This window comes from Mauremys mutica, chromosome 24, assembly GCF_020497125.1.
Source record: "Mauremys mutica isolate MM-2020 ecotype Southern chromosome 24, ASM2049712v1, whole genome shotgun sequence".
NCBI classification, from domain to species: domain Eukaryota; kingdom Metazoa; phylum Chordata; order Testudines; family Geoemydidae; genus Mauremys; species Mauremys mutica.
This window is the reverse complement of record NC_059095.1, coordinates 10483870-10497020: the sequence shown is the minus strand read 5'-3', so window position 1 is coordinate 10497020 and position 13151 is coordinate 10483870. Positions and strand designations below refer to the sequence as shown.

At 41.5% G+C, this 13151-nt stretch overlaps 1 protein-coding gene across 7 annotated transcripts in view; it reads left to right on the top strand.

Annotated features, from left to right (window-relative positions):
• DOT1L (DOT1 like histone lysine methyltransferase) overlaps positions 1-13151 on the top strand; it is a 129009-nt gene that overhangs the window by 44954 nt on the left and 70904 nt on the right. For all 7 annotated transcript variants that reach the window (XM_044998678.1, XM_044998676.1, XM_044998674.1 and 4 more), the window contains 4 exons: positions 1625-1668; positions 6147-6221; positions 8621-8684; positions 10441-10669. In XM_044998678.1, the coding sequence (XP_044854613.1) occupies positions 6184-6221; positions 8621-8684; positions 10441-10669 (331 nt within the window). In that variant the 5' untranslated portion in view covers positions 1625-1668; positions 6147-6183. The remainder of the gene's footprint in view (positions 1-1624; positions 1669-6146; positions 6222-8620; positions 8685-10440; positions 10670-13151) is intronic.

The window sequence follows — 13151 nt, the reverse complement described above, 5'->3', positions numbered from 1 at the left end:
CAGCATGATTCTTCACAGTTACAGCCTTATGTTCTGACATTTTAAAAATAAAACCCCTTCCTTGCAGTCTAGAGAGCAGTTTCTTTCATACCTGTGCCTGAGTCAGTAGGTTAACAGATGTTTGCCCTTCCTTATCTCTATCCCCTTTCATTGTCTCCTGAGATTCCTGTTCAAGCCAGTACCTAATTAACATATTACCTGCAGGTTGCATGGCATGGGGATTTTCTACCACAGTATTTGTCCTTTACCTCATGCTGAAATTGGCTTTTAAAAGTAAGACTTGATATTATGAAGCCAAATTTAAAACTGGGTATGTATAATAGGAAACCTACATATCCCCAAATTTGGCTGTGAGAAATACGGATTTAGATTGTGTATAACTTCCATACCACTGAGAGAGAATTCAGAGATCAGTAAAAGTCTATAAGCTGTGTGTGGTACGCATGAGACTAAATAATATAGATACTATATGTATAAGTGATCGCTATGTCACAAATGCATTCTATCATGCGTTTCAGATCACTTTGCCTGCAGTCTGCCCTTGAACAACTTTTAAAATTTCAAACATCTCCCATTTTTCTTTTAAATCATCTGCATTTAAATGTTTCCTCTTTTCCTCAAATGTGGAATTGCTTACCCACAAGCCCTTCAAAAATTACCCTGCCTGAGGCCCAGGATGGGAAATTCAGATCTTGGAAGCTCAGCACTTGCTTTTTGTTCAGGAAAGTCTTTTTAATTTAAAAAAAAAAGAAGTTATGACACGAGGTTATTTTTAGAGATTTCTGTGGCGCCTTCTGAGCCCTTTACAGTTGGACTCTTGGTAACTATAGCTCTGGGCTTTGCAGGATGGATACAAAACAATATTTAGAACCCCCCATAATTTTCCTAAAACAGACTTTTCTGTAATGTGGCACATGCACAAGGGTTTTATTGGCACTCATATGGGATGAGACCTGCAGAACTCACTTGTGGCTTTACCTAAGTATTATGGTATTCCAAACATATGCCAGTAGAACCTTTGTGTCACACAATCCTGTGTGTGTATGTGTGATGTAATGGACAATTTCAGTGGCTTTATAGTGGTAGAAAGGCTTTGATGTAGCTGGTGTTTGGTGTTGCCAGTTATTAATCACTAATATCCATTCTTATTGTTTAGTTGAAAGTTTATTTTAAAAGGCCGTTTACTGATTTAGAATCCCATTCCACATATGGAGACGTAAGCATGTGCCAGATGCTCAGTGGATGAAATCAACTCTTTGTTATGTAACTTGCATTCAAACACCCACCTCACACTAATAATCGTCATTGACTATAAAATTTCTTATTTTCAAGAAGCGATGGTGACATAAGTGGAAGGGCAGTTTTTAAAAACTGTTTAGTGGTCTGTGGAAACTCAAGAAAACTTAAGAAGCTTTGTCTCTTGAGAAATGTACATTTTGAATATATTAACTGGGCTGGGTGGCAATTAAGGACTCCTGCCTCTGTGTAACTCCTAATCTACTTTAGAAGGTTGAGTCTTGTAATCTTTGGGGATTGATCTGAATGGTGTTCTCCAGATGTCTGTTTGAAACTGCTTCTCTTCTCTCTCTCTCTCCGCTTCTCCCCCCCCCCCCTTTAATTTCAGGACAAACACCATGATGCTGCTCATGAAATCATTGAGACAATTCGGTAAGTGTTCAATGTAGAACTGGACAGAACCTTTTTTTTCCATGTTGGTATTACTGTATGTCTCAAATTAGACATTGGGTGAGGGGAAGGAGAGGGAAGGGGAATCAAAATACAAAGGAAGACAGCAATCTAATTATGCTGTAGCAGAACTAAACCTGTACACTAATCAGAGTTGCATTACAGTGCTGTAAATTCACTTTCTATCAAAACAGTTTTTTAGAGGTGCACTTAGTACTCAGGTGATGCAGTAACTTCTCCCCATGCCCGCAACTTAATCTTAGTCTGAAACAAACTGTTCCAGTCTGCGGTTGTTCTAACTGAAATTGTACAACAGTACCAAATTGTATGTTTTATTTATAATGAGGATTTTAAAATTCAGTCTTTGGAGGCATAAATCTAGGAACTAAAACAAACAAACAAAAACAAAACACCACCACCACCACCTTGTTAAGTTCTGGCCCAATTTAAGCTTACAGTGTTTACTTTTATTTCTTAAAATATTTCACTGTGGCTACAACTGTGCAGTGCCACTGGCATTCAGAATGGTCGGGAGGGCTGCCTACATGAGCATTCCTACGGCTAGTGGAGCTGCATCAGTGGGAGGGTGTGGCTGAAATACTACTGTGAAGAAGGCCGAGCGTAAGAGGGTTGAATGTTTTCAGGCACCATTACAGCCACACATGGTTGTGACACAGCAATAATTCATACTCGCTGTGGTTTTGGCAGCGTTAGGAAAAATTTGCTGGGCAGAAACAGTCCCTAATACAACTGGGTTTTTTGTTTATCCACAACAGAGAGTCCTATTTTAAAATAGTTTTCAAGCATACTTGGCCTGTGTTTGTGGATAGAAAATAATGTTATCCATGTTAAGGGACCATGGGTTAGCCTTGTTCCTTGACATTTCTTTTTTCAACCCACAAAGGCTTTGTCTAAAACTTTTTCAACCATTGCTGACAGCATTTCAGCTGTAGTAACATTAGTAAGGTTGGGAGCCCTAGCTTTTTGGCTCTGACATCTGTTTTCAGTAGCGCGTCAGTTAGACATGCTCTGAGCAGGTTTAACTGATGCGCTGCTGAAAGTGGCTACTGAAGTAGCAGAGTCACCCGCACTAGTACTTTCTATGTGCACACCAGCTAATGGCAAGAAGAGTCAATGCTAGAACACAGTTGGGCCACAATCACGTTTCACAGCTTTATTGTAAAAATGGGGATTTCTGTAGTGCCTACAGGGCCTTAAAAAACTTCTGTAACTATCAGTCTTACCCATGTACCAAATTAACCACAGCGCATACTTGTTGCTTACGCTAGTAAGCTGTCCTGTGGAAGTGTGAGGTGAGAAGATATAGAGCTGACCACTGGCTTGAAAAGTTGTGATATGAACAGTTGTTTGCTGCACACTGGCCTAGTTTGCGGGGAGAAAAATTGCAGAGATCAAAAACGTGAGGTTTTAAGGAGGTGTCTTCATTAGAAAATAGCAAGAAATGTAGTTCACAGATACTTACCGTTATGCCTTTTTTGTAAGGTGCTGAATGTCCTAAAGAGCAATGAGAAGAGAAATATTAGTGATTTAAGATTGAGTCATTTGGATACTAAATGTGCCCCTCTCTCACATTGGCTGTTCAGGACATTTTGTACACTTTTAGCCTATTCAAAATAAAATCAGGTCACCTTTCAGCATAGTAAAGTGAGGACAAGTGATTTTACAGAAATGGCACTTTTAATCAACAGATCTGCTTCCTTTACACATGCAACGTCTTCTGACTTTGTCTAAAATGTGGTTCTTTTTTGTTGCGTATTTGTGCTACTATTAATTCCACTGCAAAGTCAACACAGAGATGCGGGAGAGAACCTGGAATTGTTATCAGTAAATCTATTAAGATAGGGTATGTCTATTGTGACAAAGTTCCTCCTCTATCTTGGTGGGTCCTGCGCTTATTGATGGATTTGTTTGCCTCAGAGATTCACCGTGTGGGTCAGGGAACAGCCCAGAGACCTTCCCCTTTGGTAGAACTCACAGTCCAGGTCAATTCCTCCTGTTTGATCAGGAATTGGGAAGTTTGGAGGGAACTCGGGCCCACCCTCTACTCCGGGTTCCAGCCCAGGGCCCTGTGGACTGCAGCTGTCTAGAGTGCCTCCTGGAACATCTGCGTGACAGCTACAGCTCCCTGGGCTACTTCCCCATGGCCTCCTCCCAACACCTTCTTTATCCTCACCACAGGACCTCTCTTCCGGTGTCTGATAATGCTTGTACTCTTCAATCCTCCAGCAATACGCCTTCCCACTCAGCTCCTAGTGCCTCTTGCTCCCAACTCCTCGCATGCACACTACAAACTGAAGTGAGGGCCTTTTTAAACTCAGGTGCCCTGATTAGCCAGCCTGTCCTAATTGATTCTAGCAGTTTCGTCTCAATTGGTTCCAGGTGTCCTAATTTAGCCTGCCTGCCTTAATTGGTTCCAGCAAGTTCCTACTTGTTCTGGAACTGTCCCTGTTACCTTACCCTGGGAAAAGGGATCTACTTAATTCTGGGACTAATATATCTGCCTTCTAACACTCTCCTGTATGTGGGGCCTATTTCCGATCTGCCGTCCGTTCACATATCCAGGCAGAGTTCCTCTGGGCAGCGTCCACTGACTCCCTTGATGCTTTCGAAGAGCAGTGGGTGGTGTCTGGGGTTCTCTGCTCAGTGTCCCCATCAGGTTCCCTTTGTTTGACCCTTTGACTACGCTCCTGTCCCTGTTATTTCATTAGTTGTCCCCCGGAATTACTTGGTTTCCAGGTCCTGTGGATCCCCCTCTTAGGCTGAGCAGGGGATCCTTTAGCAGTGGGTGGGCGGAGCCTGCCCACTTCCTGGATCCCAATAGGAACACTCTCCTGTATCCATCTGTCCTGACCCTGTCACACTATACATACAGCTGCAGCGAATGTGGTGAAGACGCTCTCTGCCAATGGGAGAGCTCTCCCATCGGCATAGAAAACCCACCTCTGTGGGCAGCATAAGTTATGTCTGTGGGAAAGCCTCTCCCATTGACATAGTGCTGTGCACGCAAATGCTTATGTTGGTTTAACTTATGTCGCTTGGGGGGTGGAATATTCACACCCCCTAAGCAACATAAGTTTTGCTGATGCAGTGTAGACACGGCCTAAGTTTCAGTTGCATAATCTTTTAGCCAGGGTGATCCACAAGCCAGAAAGAACTCAGCTTGACTGTCAGATCCCTGGTTGTCAAGATGCAGTTTCAGAAATGTTCTTTCTAGTAAGCTGAGCAAATTTGATACAGAAATGGAGATGATAAACATGGAACCCCACCAAACCATCAGTGGAGTCCTTATGGGGCCACAAAACATAGAGGTGTAACTCTTTAACTGTTTCTCTTTTGAAAAAAACAAAACAAATGCTATAGCGAGTAATCAATCTATCCATAATATCAAGACCTAAGGGAGAGAAAATGTCCCAATGGTATTCTATAGAGCACTCTGTATTTTGGGTGATGCTTCGGATAATTGTTTCTCATTTTGATGCTTAGAAGGGAAAGGGTGTGAAATGCCTTTTTCTGATGTGGCTTCCCCAGCCCTTTACAAAGACTTTGTCACTCCCGTGACTTGCCATCCAGACTGGGGCCCTCATTGTTAGCTTTTAAGTTGTCTTTGAAAATAATTAACTTTTTCACATTTGAAATGAAATGCAGAACTCCGTATTTCTTTTGCCAGATTTAGCTTGTCAGATATACTGGCAGTGGCTGTCAGTTTTCCATTTCTAATAGGAGCAGAATACAGGGCTGTATTAATACAGCCTGAAAAAAACACATGCCTTTTAAAATAAATAAATAAATAAATAAAGCCACATCAAAACCACTATCAAGTCTATTTCAAGATGGGTCATTTAAGTGGAAGTGTACAGTACACTGCACTGGTAGAGGGAGAAAGCGCCCTCTCACACCAACTCTTTGGAGGTTTCATTTGTGCTGAGGTTTGCTGTGCATTTTCAAACATCAGGTTGCAGGAGATGACTTGTATCTGTGTGGCAAAATAGCAAGTAGCATTGTCAAAGGAAGTGGTTGTTCATAACTTATTAAAAAATAAATGCATTTCAGACTGATTGTTTCACGTTTCCCATTAGATTAGCATTAGCTGTGGCTTTTATTTTTACATCAACTAAGTATATTTGTCACTTCATTGTGAAGTCAAAATTGAGTTCATGCCCATTCAAGAGCTTTATAGTTCTGCCAGTGGTAACGGGCACTTAACTTCATATTCACTCTTGTGTTGAATAAGAACTCTTCCAGCCCCATAATTAGCATTTGGTGATGTCTACCTCGCTTCTCACAATATTGCAGTCTTTCATGCTTTCTGTAACACCATCTTTCATTTATAGGAAGAATCCAGGCAGATTGCTGCTTCAGTAAAAGTAAAAACTGCCTCGTTAAACACTAATGTAAAAGATTTGGAGATCTATTGTATTCTGATTCTTGTCTCATTGCAGGTGGGTCTGTGAAGAAATCCCAGATCTCAAGCTTGCCATGGAAAATTATGTTTTAATTGACTATGATACAAAAAGGTGAGAGGAACCCCCCCCTTCCACAGAAGGACAGGCCTAAATGGCTTGTTGTGAATTGGTCTAAGAATAACTAATAACAGACACTGCACACTGAACTGAAGTTTTCTTTTAGAACTGGCTTCAGATTCTACAAAGTTATTTTAGTAGGAAATGTGTAACAGGAGTATTGGCAACGGCTGTTGGATTTAAGGACATAATTGGAAACTTCACATAGCAAAAAGCTGAGCTGGTGTACGTTGGAATTACTCACCCTGAAACAATGATCTGTATCTGTGCTGTTGGGCTAAAGCCAGCGTTAGGAATCTGAATGGCATTGAAGTTTCTGCTTTTGTAGTAACTAAGAATTCTTGTTGGAAAACACTATGACAGAGCTGCCCATGGCACCACTGATTTTTCTCTCCATGTTTGTGGAAGGTTAACTTTCCCCACTCTTCTGTTCAGAATCAAATACGAGTGGCGACACTATAAAAACAGAGGTTTCAACTCAAACTGTTCCTACAGCCTTTGTCTCTGGAGAAGCAGGATCAGTGCCTGATTCACAGAACTATGTGAAAACACCTACTACATGGACTGGCTTGACAGGGATGTGTTACAGTCTGCTCTGTGGATAGAGATTGGGAGGGACGGAATCTGACCCTATGAAATTTTTTTGTTTGTAATAAGTTCATTTGGAGACAGTTGAGAGATTCTATATTTTTGGCTCAGCTTGACTGCACTAACTGAGAATGGAAATAGAGATGACACTTGCCTGCAGCCAAGCTGTGGTTTATGAAAATCTATGGAATTTCTTAAAGATCTAAGTTCACCGGTGTCCACAAAGTGATCATGTCTCCTGAGTGGGATTGAGACAGGTGAAACTGAATCAGGTCCTAATTCAGCATTAACTGTTTGAGCAAGATTGCTCTTTGGTGCTATATTATTCCTTTTATTTTATATGGTCTCCTCCTACTAAGCCCTCCAGCCTCCCAGGGAATTAAATAGGAGTAGTGAGTGCTCAGTACCTCCTAACGTCAGGTCTGTGGTTTATATGCTGATATTGTAATACAATAATTTTGTAGAACTGGTGGGGTTTGTGTAGGTGTGCAGCCTCACTTTTTGTCATCAATGATACTGAATAAAAGAAGAAACCATCTGTCCTCAACCACACCTCACTTATTTCTCAGAAGCTGTTCAAAGAAGCCATAAACCTGTCATTCTGGTAATAGTTTAATTAGTTTATTTTCCTTGGGGGAAAAAAAAAAGAATTTATTTGAAAAATTAATCCTAGAAGATTGGCTGCAGTGCTGCAAATGCAGAGAATGGGAATGAAAACCAGTTCATTATGGAAACGCAAATATACACTCATAAATAATACTTTTCAGTCTTGCCTGTTTTTTATTAACATGGAATTAAAAACTGTCAATTGGCAGCCCAAAGTGAGTGCAAAGTAACACTGTTCTCAAATAAGAAGTCTTAGCTAGTTGTGGTAGTGAAGTCAAGTTCATGAGAAGTTAACTTCCTTCCCTTCTCCTCTGTTTTTTCCTCCTCCCTTCCTGTCTTGGGGTAGCTGTGGGATATGTTACTCCAGTTACTCTGTGGACTGGCTTTTCTGCTGATGCTTTCTGGAATCTAGTTATGTAATGACAGTGGGACTGGCCGGTATCCTTCCCCCCCTTGACCCGAAATGATTCTGTAATCCTCTCAGCCTCTGCAATTAAGGTGCCTGGCTAAACTGTGAACCCAACTAACCCACAGAACAAGCAGTATGCTTCCCTTGTAAAGCAGGTGTCTGGCGGATGAAGTTTGTTCTTTAAAGAAGTTGTATTTCATGGCACACTGCGTGTTAGAACAGAATAGAACTGAGCTCTGGATAAGTGTCTGACTATCTTCATAGCTGGATATGGTGGACACAGGAAGGAACAAAGCAGAACACATTAGAAGTGTAGTGCCTTAAACTTTTTTTGCATGTAGGGAAGTGGGAGGAAGTTAAGAGGGCCCATGGGAATTTCTGGCTTGAATTCCTGATAGGTCAGAAAGGAAAAACGTAAGATAACTTCAAATTATCTCCATAACTTAATTTTCCCCATTAATTACAATCTTCGGAAGTTGAACGTTGAAATCAGTTTTCTTAAAAGAACTCTTCTTCTGTCACATGGATACCATGTGTAGAATTTCTCATGAATCGTTGGGCTGCTAAAGTCTCTTATTTAAGGAAACTTTGTAAAAGTGTAAAATTGCATAAAGAATTAATGATCGTTGCAAAAAAAAAATTACAGCTACAGTATGTATACTTTAAAAAATGTAGGTCAAATGTGTCTACCAACCGTGGCAGCGTTGCTTTTATGTGCATAGCTGAGCATTTCAAGACCTTCTTTAGACTGTTAACTGACTAGCAAACTTTGCTTTTTTTCCTTTCCCAGCTTTGAAAGCATGCAGAGGCTTTGTGACAAATACAACCGCGCCATTGATAGCATTCATCAGTTGGTATGTATTTACCTTTGTTATGCCATGATGCCTATCTAGTTGGCTTTATTCAGGCTAGTGGTTTCAAATTCACTTTCTTAGCGCTCAGTTGTGTGTTTGCTTAAACACCAGCACCAGTATTACAGCATTTCCATTCATTCAGGAGTTAATAAATCATCTATTAAACCTTGCTTTCTGGGCCAAAACTTGGCACTCGAGGATTTAGCCTTGGAGTGAAGTTATATCTTTATATAAGAATGGCTTAATTTTTCTAAAATACAGGTTTGCAGGCTCTTAGTCCCTAATGTGCAGTTGGCACTTATGCTTTGACATTTGAAATAGCCGAGTTACCTTTGAAAAAGGGTTCCTTTGCATGCACCATACCTATCTTTTTCATCAGAAATTTCACAAGGATTTAATCTATGCACGTTTCCTCGGGTGTGTGGGGATTGAGACTTAAAAGTTCCTTAATAGTCCAGACTAACTCTCTTGTGTACTGTTGCGATGATCCATAGATTAAGAATTCCCTTACTGTTCAGTAAAGCTGTATTTTAGAGCTGAGCTGTTCTGTTCCAAAGGATCAATCGCTATGAAGGAAGAACTGGAATGAAATCTAATTTAATAGATTTCTAATAATAGGTAACTTTTTTGGTTTTCTTACCCAAGTTTAAGGCTGGTAATGAAACATAGTAAGTATAATCTAATATTAAGCATTTTACTTAATTTATGGATTTTAGATGCCAGTTCTTTCAGCAGTATCTGTCACTGTACTTAACCCTCATCCAATTTAATACTACATCTTATTCTATAAAAACACAGTCTAGGGGCCTTATGAAGTACTTTGACCTATCAAACACATGTTGGGGGCTGTAATCTTATTTTATAGGAGCATTCAAAATAAACCTCAGAAAGATATGGCCAGTAGGTTAGAACTTCTCCCAGACTTTGCACCACTTTGGCACCTACAAATCTACATATCATTTGCCTGATTCATAGATGCTGGCCACTTTAATCTTGTCTTTGTTAATAGCTTAAAAGTTGGAATTCTTCAGCATTTACAGTCACTCACTGAAGTGAGAATCTAGTCAGTTTCACTCTGTCCTGCCAGTGCCCTGTGAATGTAAGAGCCCAGGCTAGCTGATATAATGAGCAGAAGTGGTGATTGGCCTCTGAGGTAGTTGCCCTGAGCCCTCAAACAGAGGATCAGATAGGAAAAAGGTGACTATCAGGAAAAGGAGATGGAAAAGATGCCCAGAAAAAAGCTTACAGACATGTATAAAATCCAAAGAGGGAAGACGAGGAAGTTCGGAAACATCAATAGCTTCCATTTAGGAGTGAGATTATTAGCCAGCAGAAGCTTAGATTTTCTCTCTCACTCCCTCTGTGCGTGATTCCTCCCATGCTACACTTCATGGCAAGAAAACAACTCCCCCTTTATGTTGTTGGTGCAGTGAAATGCAGTAGTTACATCAAGTATGTAGCCAGATCTTAGATCCTTTTCCCTCCTGTATCTGGTATGCAGTCTTTGAAAATACCTATTGTGTGAGGTGACACAGACAGTAAAGCAAACCAACCTCCCCAAGCTTCATTGCTGCAGAAGTTCTTTAGCATGTCTTGCTGCTGCTTATGGAAGAACTGTAGCTCAGTTTTACTCATGCAAGAGAAGGGGTGGAGGAATGTGGATTGTCTTTGTGTCAGTCTCCCTTTCCCCCACAAATGCAGGTATGTCATGAGGTATTTTTCTTGTTTAAATTCTCTTTCTGCTCCTCACCCTTAGTGGAAAGGAACCACCCAGCCCATGAAACTGAACACTCGTCCCTCCAATGGGCTCCTCCGTCACATCTTGCAGCAAGTATATAACCACTCGGTGACTGACCCAGAGAAACTCAACAACTATGAGCCCTTTTCCCCAGAGGTGTATGGAGAGACTTCCTTTGATTTAGTTGCCCAAATGATTGATGAGATTAAAATGACTGAGGATGACTTGTTTGTTGACTTGGGCAGTGGTAAGTGACAAGCTGCTTTGTTTTCCCTTCTCTGTCTCTGCCCAGGTTTTTTCCTCCGCTGAATAAAAAATGTCAGTAACTTTACATTTGGAAAGTAATCCATCCCCACAGACTGTGTGCGTCTCGCTGTGCGCTCCTGACAGATCACTGCTTTCATTCCTGTATTGCCAGTGGGATGTGGTACCAAATATGTCATTCACCCATGTGAAGAAAGGATTGATTCTTCAGGAACCTTAAATTAAGAATACTTCATTTTTGCCACCATAGATAAATGTTGTCATTTTAAAGTATGGTTGGCATCTGAAATGACTGTGTAAAAGTGCCATTAACAGAGTCCATATTTTATGCTTTCTGGCTTCTAGGTCCAGTTTGTTCAGTTCATGCATCAAACTTTTTTTCCCTGAGTGTCAAAACTGCAAACTCCACCTGTTAACTGAAAATAAAGTGGGTTCCTGCTCTGTCTGACACAATCACCAGCAATAAATATAAAATCTTTATTATGAAGCCATATAGAATCCAGCTCACTCTTCCATAGCTGCATCTGTGCTACAGTTAACAGTTTTAACAAAAGTAAAAGCCTTGCTGTCTTGCTTTCTCAACAGTCATCCTTTATCCTACCAAAGGAAACGGGAACCTGCCCATTGAAAATACAGTAGAATTACTAACCTTACTTCCATTTTATATCTATAAATGAAATGCCAAGTTAAGGGTTTTAAAGCAGGCCACTCACAGGGGACAGAATTTATCCTTCCCCTCCTTTCTCTCCAGCTCTGGTAACTATATTATGTGTGGTTAAGTACAATATGAGACACTTCTAAAATGCAGTTTAGTCAGGCATGGTGCTTTGCTGTACTCAAATAACTGCTTTACCACAGTTGTGTGAAATTGTTTGTTCTCTAAGGTCATAATAAGAGATCATATCTTGAAGTCACACAATCTTGCTGTTTGCCTAACAAGATGGAGGAATGTGTGATCTGACTAATGCTTCTGAGTAAAATGTTTTGTTTTCCTTGGCCTCTAACACCACCAAAAACAAAACCAGATATTTATCACCATAGAACCCAAACCTTAATATTGGACTAAGACCAAGCATATGAGAAATAAGAACTTTCATTAGTATCTGAAAATAATGGTTTAGCATGCAGTAACCTCAACCATAATTCTGTGAAAGCAGCAAAGAGTCCTGTGGCACCTTATAGACTAACAGACATATTGGAGCATGAGCTTTCTGTGATCACTTTTATGTGCACTGATTTTCAGTTGGTGGGTGCACTGAAAAAAATGGTTACTCACCTTCTCATAACTGTTGTTCTTCGAGATGTGGTGTTCACGTCCATTCCAGTCAGGTATGTGCGCGCCATATGCACAGTCGTTGGAAAGTTTTCACTTAGCAGCTCCCGTTGGGTCGGCTGTGGAGCCCTCTGGAGTGGCGCCTTCATGGTGTTCAAAATATATAACCCAACCGACCTGACTGGAGTACCATCTGCCAGATGCGGCAAAATCTTTGGAATGCTGGGTGATTGCATAGTGAGTGGTTAAACATATGCACCGATGACCAGGTTATCGCTCTGCAGATCTCCTGAATGGGACTCTGGGCCAGGAAAGTTGCTGATGAGGCTTGTGCCCTTGTGGAGTGTGCCATAATAGACTGGGCTGGGACCGTAGTCAGCTTGTAGCATGTGCGGATGCAGTCCATGATCCAGGAAGAATGCGTTGGAAGCCCTTTCATCCGGTCTGCCACGGTCATGAACAGATGATTCGATTTCCTGAAAGGCTTAGTGTGCTCGATGTAGAATGCTAGTGCATGCCGGACATACAATGAGTGAAGCCTCTGCTCCTGTGCACTGGTATGAGGCTTGGGATAGAAGTCTGGTAGAAAGATGTCTTGGCTAGCATGAAATTGGGACACCACCTTGGGAAGGAAGGCTGGGTGAGGCCTGAGTTGCACCTTGTCCTTGTAGAAGTCCGTGTAGGGTGGGTCAGAGGTTAGTGCATTTAACTTGGACACCCTCCGAGCCGATGTGATGGTGACCAGGAATACCATCTTCCATGACAAATACAGAAGGGAGTGAGTCACCAATGGTTCGAAAGGGGGCCCCATTAGTCTGGAGAGGACCAGATAGAGGTCCCATGCAGGCACAGGTCGTTGAGTCTGTGGATATAATCTTTCCAGGCCCTTGAGGAAACGCCCTACCATAGGGTTGGTGAACACGGAATGCCCCAATTCTTCCAGGTGGAAGGCCAAAATAGCAGCAAGGTGTACCCTGATGGATGACCCTGCTAGGCCCTGTTGTTTCAGGTGCAGGAGGTAATCCAGGATGAATGGTATAGGAGCCTGAAGTGGAGGTATGTGATGCTGGGCACACGAGCAAGTAACTTCTTCCACTTATCTAGATAAGTGGCCCTGGTGGATGATTTCCTGCTGCTGAGCAGAACCTGCCTTACTGGTTCCGAGCACAGGAGCTCCATTGGGTTTAACCAT